The sequence below is a fragment of the Calonectris borealis genome, chromosome 1 (assembly GCF_964195595.1).
Source record: "Calonectris borealis chromosome 1, bCalBor7.hap1.2, whole genome shotgun sequence".
Lineage (NCBI taxonomy): Eukaryota > Metazoa > Chordata > Aves > Procellariiformes > Procellariidae > Calonectris > Calonectris borealis.
In genome coordinates, this window is record NC_134312.1 from 161,195,514 (window position 1) to 161,211,042 (window position 15,529).

General features: G+C 42.8%; 1 protein-coding gene across 4 annotated transcripts in view; it reads right to left on the reverse strand.

Moving 5' to 3' along the window:
• Nucleotides 1–15,529, reverse strand: part of FARP1 (FERM, ARH/RhoGEF and pleckstrin domain protein 1) — a 217,866-nt gene that overhangs the window by 6,497 nt on the left and 195,840 nt on the right. For all 4 annotated transcript variants that reach the window (XM_075138217.1, XM_075138188.1, XM_075138208.1 and 1 more), the window contains 7 exons: nt 12,036–12,117; nt 9,128–9,365; nt 6,678–6,808; nt 3,739–3,807; nt 1,706–1,795; nt 494–576; nt 29–141 (listed from right to left, as the gene is read on the reverse strand). In XM_075138217.1, the coding sequence (XP_074994318.1) occupies nt 29–141; nt 494–576; nt 1,706–1,795; nt 3,739–3,807; nt 6,678–6,808; nt 9,128–9,365; nt 12,036–12,117 (806 nt within the window). The remainder of the gene's footprint in view (nt 1–28; nt 142–493; nt 577–1,705; nt 1,796–3,738; nt 3,808–6,677; nt 6,809–9,127; nt 9,366–12,035; nt 12,118–15,529) is intronic.

Here is a 15,529-nt window from a genome sequence, read left to right on the forward strand (position 1 = left end):
TAAAACCTACTCTCTAGCATTTACTTACTATTGTCAGGTGGGCTGCTAGCCAGTAACTCTGGGGCAGGGCCACTGCTTTTCTCTGCCAGGTCTATTGCCATCTGGATGTCCTCAGTCCATTTGTCCATTTCGGCATGGGTACTAACAATGAAAATTCAGGTTTTATTCATTTTCATACAGGCTGAAAGCAAACTCTAAGGAATAGTCACAAGCTGAGCTTACTTTTAATTTAAATAAATAAATTCAGACACAAGATGCTAGGATTTTTTCCTAATAACTTAGTTTTGATTCTGACTTGCACAATTGCCACTCTGTTTTGTCCCACTCACTTTTTTTTTTCCTTCACAAGTGGCTTTTACAAAAGAATATACCTTTGAACTTGTTTTAAGAGCAAATTCAAACAAAATTACGCCTCTCTGCTTTTCTATCTGTCCCACTGTGAAAGCTGCAGAGAAATACAGTTTACATGTGTAAGTTGTCTCCACTGAATTACCTTGCAGCAACAACGATGGACTGGTGTTGACCTCGTAGTGTCAGACAATGAGGAACTCCCCATTCCTCTTCACTTTCTTCTATCTGAGAGATAAAAGCCCAAAAAATGCAGTCAGATTGCAGGAAGTACATATTTCTTAAGGTGAAAAAGTGAACTGAACAAGCTCTTACCATTGGGGAAGAGAAAACTAAGAGAAATGTTCAGAAACAACAATTTTGAGCTAGGTATTGAGAAAAGAACGGTGGCTTGCAACTTGGAAAAACAGTAAGTTCTGCAATAACCTCTTAAACCAAAAGCATGGCTTTGTCTGCTTTGTGTCAAAAAAAAAAAAAAAACAAGGAAAATAGTGGTATTTTTATCAGAAGAGTGATTCATCATACAAAAGGATATGTTAAAGGCTGGGAGTGCTCTGGACAGTGCAGCGTAACACAGTTCTATTGCGAACAAGTCCACGCCAAATGGACATCAATAATTGAGAAGATTCCTAGAAACGCTAGATAAAACTTGAAGCCTCGCAGGTGTTTAGAGAAATTAAGTTACTGTGGTAGTGATTACCTAACCCAATTCTCAGGAAAACAGTATGGTATCGATACAAACCCATGAGAAGTTCCAATGCAAATAAGGGGGGGGAATGAAAGTGTTTTGAAACTAGCAAAAATATTTTTGAAATCATGTAAGAAGAAGAGGTAACTAGCTGCTATTGGCTCAAATTGGCTGTTTTCCAGAAGAATTGCGACAAAAGCTCCAAATGACATATTGCTGCCAGTTGCCCACTACTTTGGCTTTAAGATATAGAGCTGAAAACATTAGGAAATGGTTTTTTTATAGAAATTAGATTGTCGCTACTTGCCTTGCACAGTGTGTCTATTAGCAATTGGTGATGAATTACTTGTAAGAATCATGGTTAAATTTATGGTTTAAAAAAAATAAAGAACCCATCTCACGAGAAGTTTTCATTATGAGGAAGCTGCCCCCAAAAATGCCTTTTCCCCCCCCACTTTTGCTATCTAATCACCTTTGTGTAGAATGCTGCACGAACACATGCCGAACCCAACACAGCCCCATCAGGCACTGCAGAACGTAACCACAACTTCGAATCCGAGAACAGCCCTTTGCTGCTGCTTTCAGTCCGGCAGAAATTCATCAAGAAGTTAAGGTGGGACCACAAATGGCCATTTAAGCGTGAATCTCTTAAGTTCTCACAATACTTACTGTCATGCCATACAGTGGAAGATGCCCGTGGACTTTAAACTGATTTGATGCTGTCAGGCCTCTACTTGTGTACAGCAAGATATCGTTAAACTAAAAAGCAAGAATAAGCATTATTAGAATGTCGGCATGTATGTATGTGGAAAAAAAATCAGAGTGGTAAATATGGGAAAGCTAGCCAGTACTGGCTGACTATTTATATGGCAGTTCTAATGCATGAATCCAAAATACTGGCTTCCACAATATTCCGGTACCTAGTATTAGCACCTGTTATTTTCCCTGCCTTCCTTCCCAGCTAGTCTCAGGCATGTTCCCACAATATCTTCCGATGCCTTCTAACATTCCCTTTGTGATCTCTGGGTCAGAACTAACAAGCCACAACAAGAGTGAAACCAAGTAGTACGTTTCACACTCTGTCACACTTTGAAGCTACGGAAGATAAGTGTGTTTCACCAATATTTTCTTCTGTGTGGAAAGATAAGCAAGCATGCCTGAGAGAGGTGTGTCCAACTTAACTCCTACGCAGTAAGAGGCTATCTATTACTTCCCATATTCAGAAGGAAGCTGGGAGACCTGTTTTAAGGTAGATGCCTTTAGGTTAGAAAAATCAAGGTGAAGAGACTGAGTATTTCAATTTGTAGAGCTTCCTGCATGTAACAGCAGTTGCCAAAAGCATGTCAAATGACCGCCTGCATTTTGTTGCCATAAAACGAATGGCATATTTTCACTGTGCCACCTGGGTCAAAGGATGTTTTTCTCAAACCAGACAGTTGTATCAAGATAATCATACTCTGTGGTGTGAAACAGAGCTCTCACCACAGACATCTACAATCCAATAGCTATAATTCACGAAGCTATGTGGATCAGCCACTAGAGGGGGATTTAATTTTGCCAAAGATTACACATGTATTCGGAGTACCAGAATACGGACCCGGGATTTTACCTCCAAAAAGATTCTGGTGCTTGAGACAGACCAAAGACTTCTTTGAGAGAGCGAGCAACTGACTTGAGAGTCTAGTCTCAACTGTTTAATGTTTTATACAGGTATAATATCGAGGCACCATCCGGTAACAAGAACTGTAGTATGCAAGAAAATATGTACCATATTCATTAGGCTTCCTCTTTAGTGCCTTTAAAGGCAGAAGATAATCCTCCCCAGGTAGATTTAGCGGTTATATCTTTGGCTCATTTGAAAGATTAAATATCAAACATCTTGTAAAACCTAGCACACTCTAGCTTTTCTACACCCCCACTGTCTTCACCTTTTGCATACAGAAGCCAAGGAAGTATTTTCCTGCCACAGTGCCCCGACTCTTTAATGTTTTGCCCTGTAACGGTGGGCTAGAAAATGTATGCACTCTGCTGGGCACCCCAGTGCCCCGGCACCAAGAGCTGAGCAGCAGCAGGATGGGGGGCCTGGGAGCAAGTCAGCTGGCCGGGAAGAGAGGAGGAACCATCTGGTCGGCTCTTGCGGATCGGAGACCGAGTGGGATCACCGTAACCTGAAAACGCTGCGAGTGATGGTGGAAGGAGATAACCCTGCCTAGAGCAAGAGCTACAAAATGTATCTCCAGGTAAAGGCAGGTCCTTCAACATGCTGGGCACTCGTGGGCTGAAACTGGATGGTTTGTGGAGAAACTTGGTTCTATAAATGTGTCCTGAGAGCGTTATGTGGATTATCATTCATATCACCAGGAGTTACTCTTCATCATCTTTTCTGGACATGCCACTTTTCATTTTATGACGACTCTGCTTTTATTTAAGACAATGCGTTAGGAGGTATTATTTTATCATGATATTCACAGTGCCATATAAAAATAGTTTTATCTTTGTAAGAAGCAGTTACAAAGAGAATATTGGGTTTGGACAGAAACATAAATTCTTAACAACCAGCTACATAGGTGATGTATTATGTTAACTTAAATAAGGGTGTTTAAAAATATTTAGTGTAATTCACAATTTGAGTCTAACAGTATACCTAATAGTTGCCTGTAGTTACATTTTATTATATAAAGAAAAACTGTCTTCTTGCTTACCAGGAAGAACATCCGTTGCTGTAAACCTTTTCCAGACAACTTACTAAGACTGCCCAGTCTAATGAACTCCTGTGGGAAACAAACACAAAACAAATATGTACCTTCTGCAAAAATGATTTTTTGTTATGCAAACATAAATATGACTACTTGGTCATAGGACTGACCTGACCATCAGTCACCAAGACTTTTTATTTTCTTTATTAAATATGTTAAAAACCTTATTTATAGGATAATTTCTTTCCATTCATAACTGTCTTTAGGATAAACTCCTTCACAGTCTTTCATTCATTTTAAGAAAATTCAGCTAAGCAAAATTTTCTTTACCTACATTGATTCCTTCAGACAGCTCCCTCTTTCATCAGTTTTGAATGAATATTTTTCATGTTACAAATGATGTAAAAACTAATGATAAGTTGGTCTGTGTGTTACTGGTTAGCCACTGGTAAGCTTCTGTTGTGCATATGGCATACACAGCTCTTCACCGAGATGTAAAATCAGCTACACAAATCAACATCACCATCAGCAGCAGAAAAAGGAGGAAATTTGTCTGGCAGTGTGAGTTATCCTAGTACTATCCATGTCGTATAATACAGTACATTAATTCAGATCAGACTGTTTAAGAATGTTTAGGGATGGAATTATAGGAAAAGTAGCACATCTGAAACTTTCAAAATGCTGGATTTTCTGGGCTTACTGTGGACTATACCGTAACTCACTCTTCCACTTATCTGAAACCTATGAAAATATCATTTTTCAGTCACTCCCTCCAGCTTCTGCCAAGAGGTTTATATTTATTTATTACAGTCTTTCGAAGGTCGTTCTACTCATAATTGTGCAAGTAAAAGGCATATAAAGCACCAGAATCACCTGCAGCTTAGCAATAAACTGGCTGTCGAAGATTAATCTGTGCAGAGAGAGACTCCAGTTGCCTTAGGATTGCTGTGAGGCATCCAGTCCCCCTACCTGCATTGCGTAAGGGCTAAGGGGGGGAAAAAGTGGCTAGAGGTGGTTATCCCTATATCACGGCAGGCTCACGTTACCAGAAAGGCCACTGGAAGCTGTTGCTGGCCACCAGAAAATATTAATCATAAAAATGGTCACCTAATGGTCACTAGCAGGCTTAGCACCACCATGGCAAGCGCCATGCAAACACACGAAGCTGCAGGTCATTGCACTCTGCAAGCGCAGCTGACCACAGGATGTTTTAATGTTCTATATAGGAAGAAGCTCGGTGGCAGCAGAGACCCCAGACTGGGGCAACGTGAAGAGGATGGTTACCAACAGCGCCCTTTAGGACAGCTGAATCGCTAGCCTAACGTGAGACTTCTCCTCTGAGACGTGGAGTTCAGCCACCTTCGGGTAAACCCAGCCATGGGTGACAGTGGCATTTGCCTCCCAGCCCAGCCTGCGCCGGGCCAGGGACTTCAGCCGGAGCTAGAAGAGTGGCCAAAGGGCTGGAAAGCAGCGACCTCTTGGGCATGTGCCAGAGTGTGGTGGCCAATGCTTTCTGTCTTGGCAGGCAAACAACCTCTGCGCCTCATCTGCCTTTTTCTTGAACTTCCCAGGAGAGGAAGACTGCTCTGTCTTTAAATAGAATAGGGTAGCAGAAACAACTGATGACAGCATTTAATTTCATGTGATAGAGAGATGCGCAGGCTGTGAAATGTCCTGAGGGGCTTGCCAAGGAAGTGAACGGTCTGTGGATCACTGGAAGGAGGCATGAGCCGTGGCGGCTGCTTGGGAGAGAGGGAAGAGGCAAAGGGAGGAAGCGGGGAAGAGCCACAAATCAAGAAATACCCATGCTCAGTGCTGCCTTCCCAATGGCACATCAACTTCAAACCCCTCTTTCTTCATGTTTGAATCCTTAAATGAATTAGACCCTAGAGAGCTCAGCAAGCTGCCTCTCTGCCATGACCCCACTGTGGCACTAGACACGGGCAGGGCACGGCAAGGAGACTCCGGGCTGCGGCTCTTGCTGAGCGGTGGTCCGGCCAGCCTGCAGGGGTGCGTCAGGGCCGGACGGCCGGGCTGCAGGGCAAGTTCAAGTGCTGCCGTATTTGCAATTCAATGCAAAACTCATCTTTTTTTCCAAGCTGTTTCCCAAAAATGCATAAGGGGCGAGAACAGTCTAGCAACGCATTTTCCCCAGCATTTCAGTTGCCGCAAATACTGTTTTCGTGTATTACACACAAAAGTCAGGGGAGCGGGGAGGAAATTACTTCAACAACAGACAACTCTCAAGTTTGCACACACAGATACGTGCACACAGAAAAGTAAAAAAAGGTATAAATACTACACTGAGGCTCACTTATTCGGAAATAAGCCTCCATTTTTAAAAAAGCATGACAAGTAAGAAAGGGATGTTGGTATTTTTATAACACAATTAAAAGTGCTTACCTAAGGCAACACTGCCTCAAAAATTATTGCCTAACATTACATGTAGACTAAAGAGACTGCTCGTCCCCAGGGCCATGAGTTTCAAAGCTAGGTATTGTGAAAGGGCTGAAGGTCCTCCAGCACAAATGCCTTACTTTCCTTTAATCTGCTATGCTCTAGCATCGAGGGTTGAAAAAAAAATTTAAGGGCAGCAAGAAATAGGGAAATGTGCAATTGCTCAAGCTCTGAACACTGTGATAAATATTACATTTTTACCGCCTCTGTTGTAATAGATGTTTGGAATTGCCTACAACCTTCTAAATCTATACATAAGATAAACCTAATAAAATCAGTAAAAAGGTAATAAAGATGATTGCTTCTTCCTGCTTTAAAGGCTGCTGTTTTCTATGGTATTATTATGTTTACATTTGATAGTTTTTCATAAGAGAAAAAGGTTCATATGAGGAAAGGCAATTTCACAGCTGCTCCTAAGAAACGTGTTTCTAAAACATACCTAATGCTTTGAAATTGTATCAGACCTTGATCACAACTCTGCTACTTACCCTTCCTGCGATCACCAGATTGTCTATGCCTATCAAGTCTTTCTTGAGTTCATGCAGCTTCTGGAAGTTCTCCATCTTTATCATATTGCCATGGAGTTGAGCCACCATTTCAGAAATCTCAGCCAAAGCAGCTAGATGGACAAAACCATAAAATGCTTATTAAAAACTTACAAGAATGTTCAAAAGGAAAGATGGCTTTTGTCTGCAGCACCCAGCTCAAGAACATCAACTTCCTTGTGTTAGCCTTTTCCCTCACAGTGTAAACCCACACGGGCAGACTGAAAACCGCACAAACTCTGGATATCATCTTATTGAGGATGGAGCGTTGTAATGAAGAGACAGTCTATTTCCTCAACCAAAAGTTTGCTCTATTTTAGCCACAGAAACTTTGTAGTCAAATACTTGAGTCAATTCAGAGCACCAATGGATGGGTTCTCCTACAGGCTTTCATTTCTTATATCTCCAATTAATTTAGGGGTCTTCTATATGCTTGAAAAAACTGCATTTTTTCCACAGCCTGCCACACACTGGGTCAGGTCCGTATTTGAAAACGCCAGGAAATGGCAGTGTCATTTATTGTATCGTCTCAGATGGTAAACCTGGTAATCCTGTGGTTTGTCCTCAGTCCCAGCAATGAGAACAGCTGGAAGGGCTGCATGTCCCTGAGTCACATCACGGCTCTACTTCATTCTCTCCAAAGACACTATCAACAACGAGTGACCTAACACCTGGGAGTGATTTTCCTAAGGAAAATCTCCATTGTTGAAGGGGATTTTTGCTGTGTGAAGAAGGATCAGGTGGGATACAGGGGGAAGCAGGCACTACGAAGTCCCACTCTGCGGCAGCAGAAGCCAAACCAAGTGTAGGCTGCTGCCGATTTGCTTCCCATGTCTTGCCTTTTTGCTGTGCCAACAACACAGTAAGCCAACTCAGGGAACTAAGCTGAAAATCACTTCATCACTTGATGTTTTCTGGGGAACCATCTCATGGGCTGGCTCCCTGTGCCATCATGTATGTGAACACCAACCTTGATACACCTAAATGGACAGGCAGTCTCTGAATGGGCCAAACACACTGATTGACTGACGTTAGTGCTAGAAGAGCAGTTACAGCCATTAGTATTAAAAAAATACAGTAAAGGGAACAGTAACAGTCATTCTTTCTTCTTATACCATTGCTCAGTGCCCAGTTCATCCACCTATTAGTGGGAGCACCTCTGCTCTCTGCTGGGATTCACATCCACACCTCCCATTTTTTTTGCTTCCTTTACACTCTGACCTTTAACAAAAATCTGCAAACACCTTAGTAAGAGACTGATCCCAGAGTGATAGTGTCCCCGAGTCAGAATGACCTTCTCATGCACTCTTATTTTCACCCCTGAATCCTGTGTTCGTATCCATTTCAAAAGTGGAGCAGGAATCAAACCTTGGTGGCTGCTGCACTCTCTGGGGACCTGGGAATGGACATATCATCCTCATCATCTAGCCTTGGTTAAAAGAAATGAAGGCACTACTCACTGCATTCCTTGAGATCATTCAGGCAGTAGCTACATTTAGGTAAACATCTGCGTCACGTAGCACTTCAGTGCCACAGACCTCTGTGGCATTTCCTATTGCTACAGGTCAAGTTACCTCCGCATTTTGCATGTTGCTCGCTGTGGGTCTCATTGCACAGCATCTAAGGGAACTTAAGCAGCTAACTCAGCTAACACCTTACAGCTGGGAGCAGTCACGCCAAGCATTGCTCCCTGCCCCAGTCCTTCTGTGGATCTGCGCTGAGTGCTAACTGTATAGATAACACAGTTATCTTTAGATGTAGATAGCTTACAACGGGGGTGGGGGATGGGGCTAAGAAAGGAGGAAAACAAATAATCAAAAAGAAATAGCAGGCAGAGAGTTCAAACTAGAGGAGGAAAATTTCTTCACATTTGGAAAAAAAACACGTTGGCAGCTTTTGTCCCTGAAACAAATCATGGAAATGGTAATAGAGCAAACTGTACATCTGGAAGAAAGACAAATAACACTTAAAGGCATAATAACAGCAGCCATACTGGGTCAGACCAAGGGTTCACCTGGGCCAATATTCTGTGTTCCTAGCGGATCTCTAGGGAAAGCTAGGAACAAGACATGTGGTATGTTCCCTGTGTTCTCTCCCAGCCTCCCACCTGTTTTCAGTTCAAGCGACTTCCTGAACTGCATGTCATTTCTGTGTGTTTAATATCCCCCAGCAGATTTCTCTTCCCAGTACTTGTCCAGACTGTGGCATAATGTGTATGCAAGAGCAACCTTAATCCTACCATTTCTGGTCTTCTGAGTGCTGCATTTTGCAACTCAATCCTCTTTCAATGTAGGCTTAAAAAAAAGATTTTTTTTTTTGTCCAGCCATGCACCTCTAATGGATTTGCATGCCATTCCCCAGCTGCAGGAACTGGTGTGTTTTCTCTTACTTACCTCTTGAATCCCTGAAGTCTATGTGGCTTGGTGGGTAGTGTTTGCAAAGCCTCTCCATTATCTGCTTGTAGTGCATAAGCCTGTGTAAAGGTCTGAGAAGGAAGGTATTGAGAGGCAAGTAGCAGACTTTCTGTAGCTCAAAATCCCTGCAAAAGGTCTCCAGCTTGCGAGAGTTCTTGATCCCGTTCTCCAACTCCATTAAAATCTCATTGTGCTTCCACAGGTGAATTGTCAGTTGCTTATATGCACAAAGAAAAGAGCATGTGGTAGAGCTATTAGCAAGCACTGTGAGACATGACTCAGCCCAAACCTATTCCAATAAAAAATCCAACTAGCACAGCAGTTGGGATTTTGCAAACAACAACACAATAGTTCTGATATTCACTTGAAAGAGAGAAATGGCATTACTCCTTTGAAGTACACACCCCCACCTCCTCTGCATTCCCTGTAAAACAAAAGTACATGAGTAAACAAAACTAAGTCTGATAGCAGTGAGAAATCCGAAGGCAAGGACATGACATGAACATAGCTCATGCAACTAGGTGCAACAGGGAGAGAGCTAGACAATGCGAATGCAGAGCTAGGAAACAAAACGGTTTTCTAGGAGGATGAAGAGATTTAGTTGCCCCAGTTCCCTCAGGTGCTTTTGGGGAACTGACATGCAGGCAAATGGACTTCTAGCTTCTCCTCCCCTGTTATTAATGAGAAGTTGCATCTCCTGAGAATCTGAACAAATGCAAAAATAGAGAAGTTGTCCGACAGAAATGGGTATGTTAGAGTTGTTCATCCCCGGATTACGTTCTCTTCTCCTTAGTGCAGTCTCTAAGATGATCCCACTGGCAGCAGGGGAGTTATGCACCAGCAAGTGAATGAGGATTGCATGAAATATGTAACTTCATCTAGGTCCCAGTATCCCAGGCATTCACGATTCCCATTTAAAACAATTCAGCGGTATTTTTTTAAACAATTAACACAGGGGCCTCATTTGTGTTTTGGAAAAGGTAAACTGGTTCTTCAGGATGCAGAAGTCAAAGTCTCCCACTACATGGTAGAATATTAACCAGCAACAAAAAGAAACTAAATGTGATGCTAACTGGACTTCAGAGGACAGTTTGGCTGAATGTAAAGCTCGTGCTTTTTGACACATTTCCAATCAACTCCCTCACTCCTGTGATTTGTGACATCCTTACCAGAAATATACCTTCCCTACAGCCAAGCTGCTTCCTCCATACACTGCATATTCATTTTACAAGCCCGTAACTCAAGCAAAGACACAGCAGACCCTCTGGACTACTACAGAGGCTGCCCATTAATTACTTGCTCTTAACCTCTTTCGTATGTTAATTAAACAAGGAGTGACAGTTTTCAGGTCTTTTAACAGGTCTCATGATAAATATGTAGAGTTTTAACGAACTTTATTGTTTCCAGTGCAGTTCTTTAAGTCAAACTGCACTTTGGCTCCTTCCTCCAAATATCTGTGCTTATCAGTGGTGACGGTTCTCAAAGCAAAGAGAACAAAATCCTCTAACGCGAAAGGGAGAATGGCGAAGGTGAAAGCACACTGACAGGTCTAAGTTACAGTGGGGATTGTATGCTGCCGTTAAACTAGTGCCACAGAAGGACCTGCAGACAGTGAAGGACAGACAATTTAATGTTGCAAGGTACTGAGAGCAGAAGCAGAGTCTGTCAGAAGCTGAGATTCCAAAAACTGTTTGTGGAAAGGAGCGTACTTCTTGAAAGCAGGGATAGAGGTAGAAGAGTCCCTCCTGCGCTTCTTCCAATGCCGCTGAATTGTGTCTTGAGGGGAAAAAGCAGTTCCTGCTAAGTGCACTGCAGAAAGGGTAAGGCCGCCTTATTGGTGACAAAACTGTCTGCGTCGGGAACTGTAAATCAAGATTTCTACATTCTCTTTTTCTGATTTGTTGTATAATCATTCGCATGTCACTTAACCTCTCGTCATCTCTCTCTGATCTTCTGAAAGATAAGCCTAGCACTAACTAATGTCTCAGGAGAGCTGTAAAGATTAAACTGCCCTTTCCTCCAGCCAAGGACTCAAGGCGGCTCCGTTTACTAACTGCAGAATGCCGAAGTGGCAATCACCAAGGAAAGATTTATCGGATAGTTTCGAAAGCACTTTGAGATCCGCATGCTGAAGGTGCAGTGCCATGTTTTGCCACACACCGACCTGGATGCATAGCTACATTAATAAGGTGAGCTGTGCGTTATTCATCTATACTGTAAAAGTCTGTAGGGCTTTTGTAGGCTCCCGTGCCTACATGCGTTCCATGCTGTTTGTTCAGTAACACAGAGCATCAAAATTACTACTCCGGCCAGACCAAGAACAGATGCAAAGTCTGCTGAACGTTACACCTAGATTTACACTTCATAGATGTATTTTTGCTTTTAGCTTTAAAGGGCAATTATTCGCATTTATTCAAAAACCTTTCATCTAACTTGGCACCATAGTGCACAAATATAAGTTTCCCAAATCAAATCAATATCCAGGTTATAGTCACTACTCCTGCAATATCTTAACGCTTATATTTGCATGCACAAATAGGCACACTCGGCTTTTGAACAGTCTCTTCAGCTGTACAAATTCCGATGTTTTGCCCTCTTATTTGAAAGAAAAAAGAACTGGAAATGAAATGGTCCTGAACTTTTGTGTTCATTGTTCCTGTATTTGGAGAGTGGACTGAGAAAAGGGACTGGACAACTTAAAATCAGCTTGCAATTCTGAAATTTCGGGGCTTACCAAACGCTTGCTACTTCATCAAAGGAAACTTTTATAGCATAAGCCTTGATCACAATTGGCAAAAACCAGCACAAGAGGCAGCATCATATGAAAATGAAAAGCACGCTAACGTTAATCCGTGTCAAAGCTTAATAGTTATAGGATCATTCCTACCTTCATACTCTGAATGTTCTTTAGCATAACATCTCCGATTCTTTGGTAATCTCCTTTAATGTGAGCATTAGAGCGGCCTTCCCTGTCAGCAACAGAAATATCGCACACTTCAGTCATGCAATAAAACCACATAATCACTTATAAGCACAGAAAGGAACTCAATAGCTCATTTCTTTTAAAATCCTGACCCCCATGCTCCTTTGCTCGGGAGCGTGTGAGGACTCTCCCTGACGGACATGTAATTCTCAGGTACAGTACACCTTTCACCCAGCCTGGCTTGCACTCCTAACAACAGAGAGGGCAGGCACTTAACAAGAAGGATTAGATTTTTAAAGAAAATTGCTAACGTTTTTAAACACACCAGAGAAGGCTGGAAATGGCTTGAGAAAAAGGAAGAAATCAAAATCCCATGACAATACGTGGGCTTAGAGCAGAAGCATAATTCTGTTCAGGAACAAGGATTGCACCCTGGCACAGGACCCGCAGGTGTTCCTCCTCTGAAAAGCTTTCTGCCTGTGCAAGGGACAGTGGGACAAAAAAAAAATCCATCCAGCATCTGGGTTTGACTCATAAGTGTTACATACTGGCAGGAATTTTCTTTCGGTGTGTCACTTTTGGAATTAAAAATGCAAACTGCTCCCTCCCACCCAGCCAGCTGCACTTGGGTGGGTGCTCCATTTGGGAGAAACCCAGCTTCTGATGAAAAAGATATTTCTTCTAAACTCATGTGCGAGACAGGCAGGGATACCACACTCTGACTGAATCCAAACATATCTTTGAGAAAACACAAGAAGAAAAATCATGAATATAAGAACCTAACTGTTACAGATCTGTTCCAACCAAGTTAGGTTTTCAAAAAAATTACTAGGGGGGGTTGTGGGGAGAAGCACTGTCCCCTTCCCCTCTCCAACTTCTAATACTGCATCCAAGTTTCCTGCAGCATGGCTTTTTACATGCTGTCCTCAATTTTTAAAATTCTGTTCAACTCCCGCATCTGAGTATTGGGAGACAGATCCAGTCCTGGTGTGAGCAACTGCCATTCAGCCAAAGAAATGCGCTACCTTGGAAGAGGACAGAAATATAATCAAGCTCTAAATGAACCCAAGGATAACAGGACCTCTGTTTTGTGTTACCGCTAAATGGCTATATTGTTTTTCACCCACTTGCAGTAGTTCACACTTTTAAGAAAATTCTGTGTGCAGCAAAGGAACAAGTGGACAACCAGGTGGTAAATCTCTCCATTCCTTAGTAGCAGCAGTTTAGCCAGAGAGGTCCCACACTCACCAAATCATAGAGGATGCAGCTCTTGTTAGGAACATACTTTCACTGGTAAGACACATAGAATTTTTGTTTTTTTTTTTAAATCCATACAATTACATGAATAGATGCATATTCAGACATATATTTTGTTTTGTAAAGTTAAACATGGTCATGCTTTTCTAACTGGGAAATGTGGAGGGCACAGCTTATGAATACTACATAGTAACATCTCCTATTTTATCCTTCAACAGACAAAGAGACTCAGCTGATAAACAAGGGATTGCTCCATGTTGATTTGAACAATATCCAGTTTCATAGGCTGTCTTTAATTATTTCCTATTGTGTTAAGTTTCCCAGGCACTCACATGCCTATTTAAGCAAGAAAAATACAGTTCTCAACAAGATTTTTTATGTTTTTTTCTGAATCCAAAGGTTACACTGGGGTAGGAAGTTGGGTTGTGTCAATGGTAACTTTAATTAGCATCGCCAGTTTTGCAAAAGCACTACATTATCTAAACACTGCCATAGTCAAAACATGCCCAAGAAATGGTCTATATTGCAAGGAACAGCAGAGGTATGTACAGACGTTACAAGACTACAGTCTCCGCATTACCTGAGCATAGAAGTCCAATTTCTCTCTCCAGGAAGCCTCTGTCTGCCAAGTCATCTCCCCCCTATGCTGTTCCCTGCCTTTCCCTTCCCCCATGTCCTGTCCATCCGGCAGCTCTCCCCACTGAGATTTCCTCTGAGAGGTTGTAAATAAAACTTTCCAGCCGCTAAAGCTCTGCTCAAAGTGGTGCACATCAAAGTGCCCCCGGCTGAAAACCACAACCATTTGAAGTCCGAGGCAGTAGCACCGCACTGGCAGGAAGCAAGGGAAAGTCGCCCTACACCCGTGCAGCCAGCATGCAGCATCCCATCCCAAATGGTTCACGCTGGGCCGTTGCACACAATCCCAGAAATGTCAAAGCCAGATGATTTTGTGCTGCTGCCAGTAAACGACATGGTATTCGGTAATTATCTCTAGAAGAATTCTTGCTTTATGTGTTACACTCTGGATCCTTTTTTACATCTCTACATTTGATTTAATCTAATGGACTTCAGCAGTTTGGTACCTTTCTGATTTACTGGCAAGATAAATATTAAGTACATCATTACAGACTACTATTTATAAATAGAAATTGCTTTTCTGATTTCAAGGCTACAATACAGGTTGGCTGGAATACTCGTTGCAAATTTCTTATCTACTAGCTAGCTACTCAAAGGCTGACCCCAAGCCTACTGAAGTCATAGTGAGTGCTTCCACTGACTTTGTGAACTTCAGCTAATATTTAGTGCAGCTGTTCATTGAACAGTCAGGTCCTTATTTCCTAAAAGTTGACCCCCTGGCCCGTCTTCAGCATAGCCAGCACTACTGCTTGCACAGCATCTCATCGCATCAGTCACACGCAAAGCATCAGGAACATTCCCCTTCATTGGCTTTGGCCACAGACTGGTCCGAGGCTTTTTTTAAAACAGTTTGAGGGCTTTCAAACCTCACTCTGCATCTTGGCAGAGTGACAAAGAGGGAGAGAAGGGGGTTCCCCAAAAGCAACAGCCTCTCTCCAGCTGCTGGCTGAACAGTGAAGAGCTGAATCTTACCAGAGCCCTCAGCCCAGGCCAACAGAGAGAACCTGTGCTGCAGGCAGATGCGTCCTGCTGGAAGAAATAAAACCCTAAGAAAATCCAGAAATGTGATGGCTGGATATTGCTCCTTGTGCCAGCCATTCTCCCTGCTTTGGCTCTCTATTTCCATGCAAACGCTGCCTCTCACAACAGAGATGATTTTCCCACTGGGGGTGGTGCATATGTGTGTAGACTGTGATGCGGAGCAGAGGGTCAGGGAAAGCTGAAGCCAGGCATAGGGGAACACGACGGCTTCACATCTGCCTCCTGCACCCCATCCTCCACTCCACCCCAGCTCTCTGCCGGGACTCCACGGTAACCCCCTACACTACACTGCCCTCTTCCCCAGCTCCTCAACATGCAAACCCCAAGTAAACAAGAAGAAAAGAAACCCCAAGAAAAGAGCATCCAAATACACAGAATATTAAAATAAAGACCAAACACCTGATCCATCAGATGGTGTCTTACTGCTTCAACAGCCCAAAGCACAGCAGCAGAGAAGAGAGCTCTCCCTGCGGTGTATGTTTTGAATAACAACACTGAGCTTGCTGGAGAGGGGAAGAAGTGGC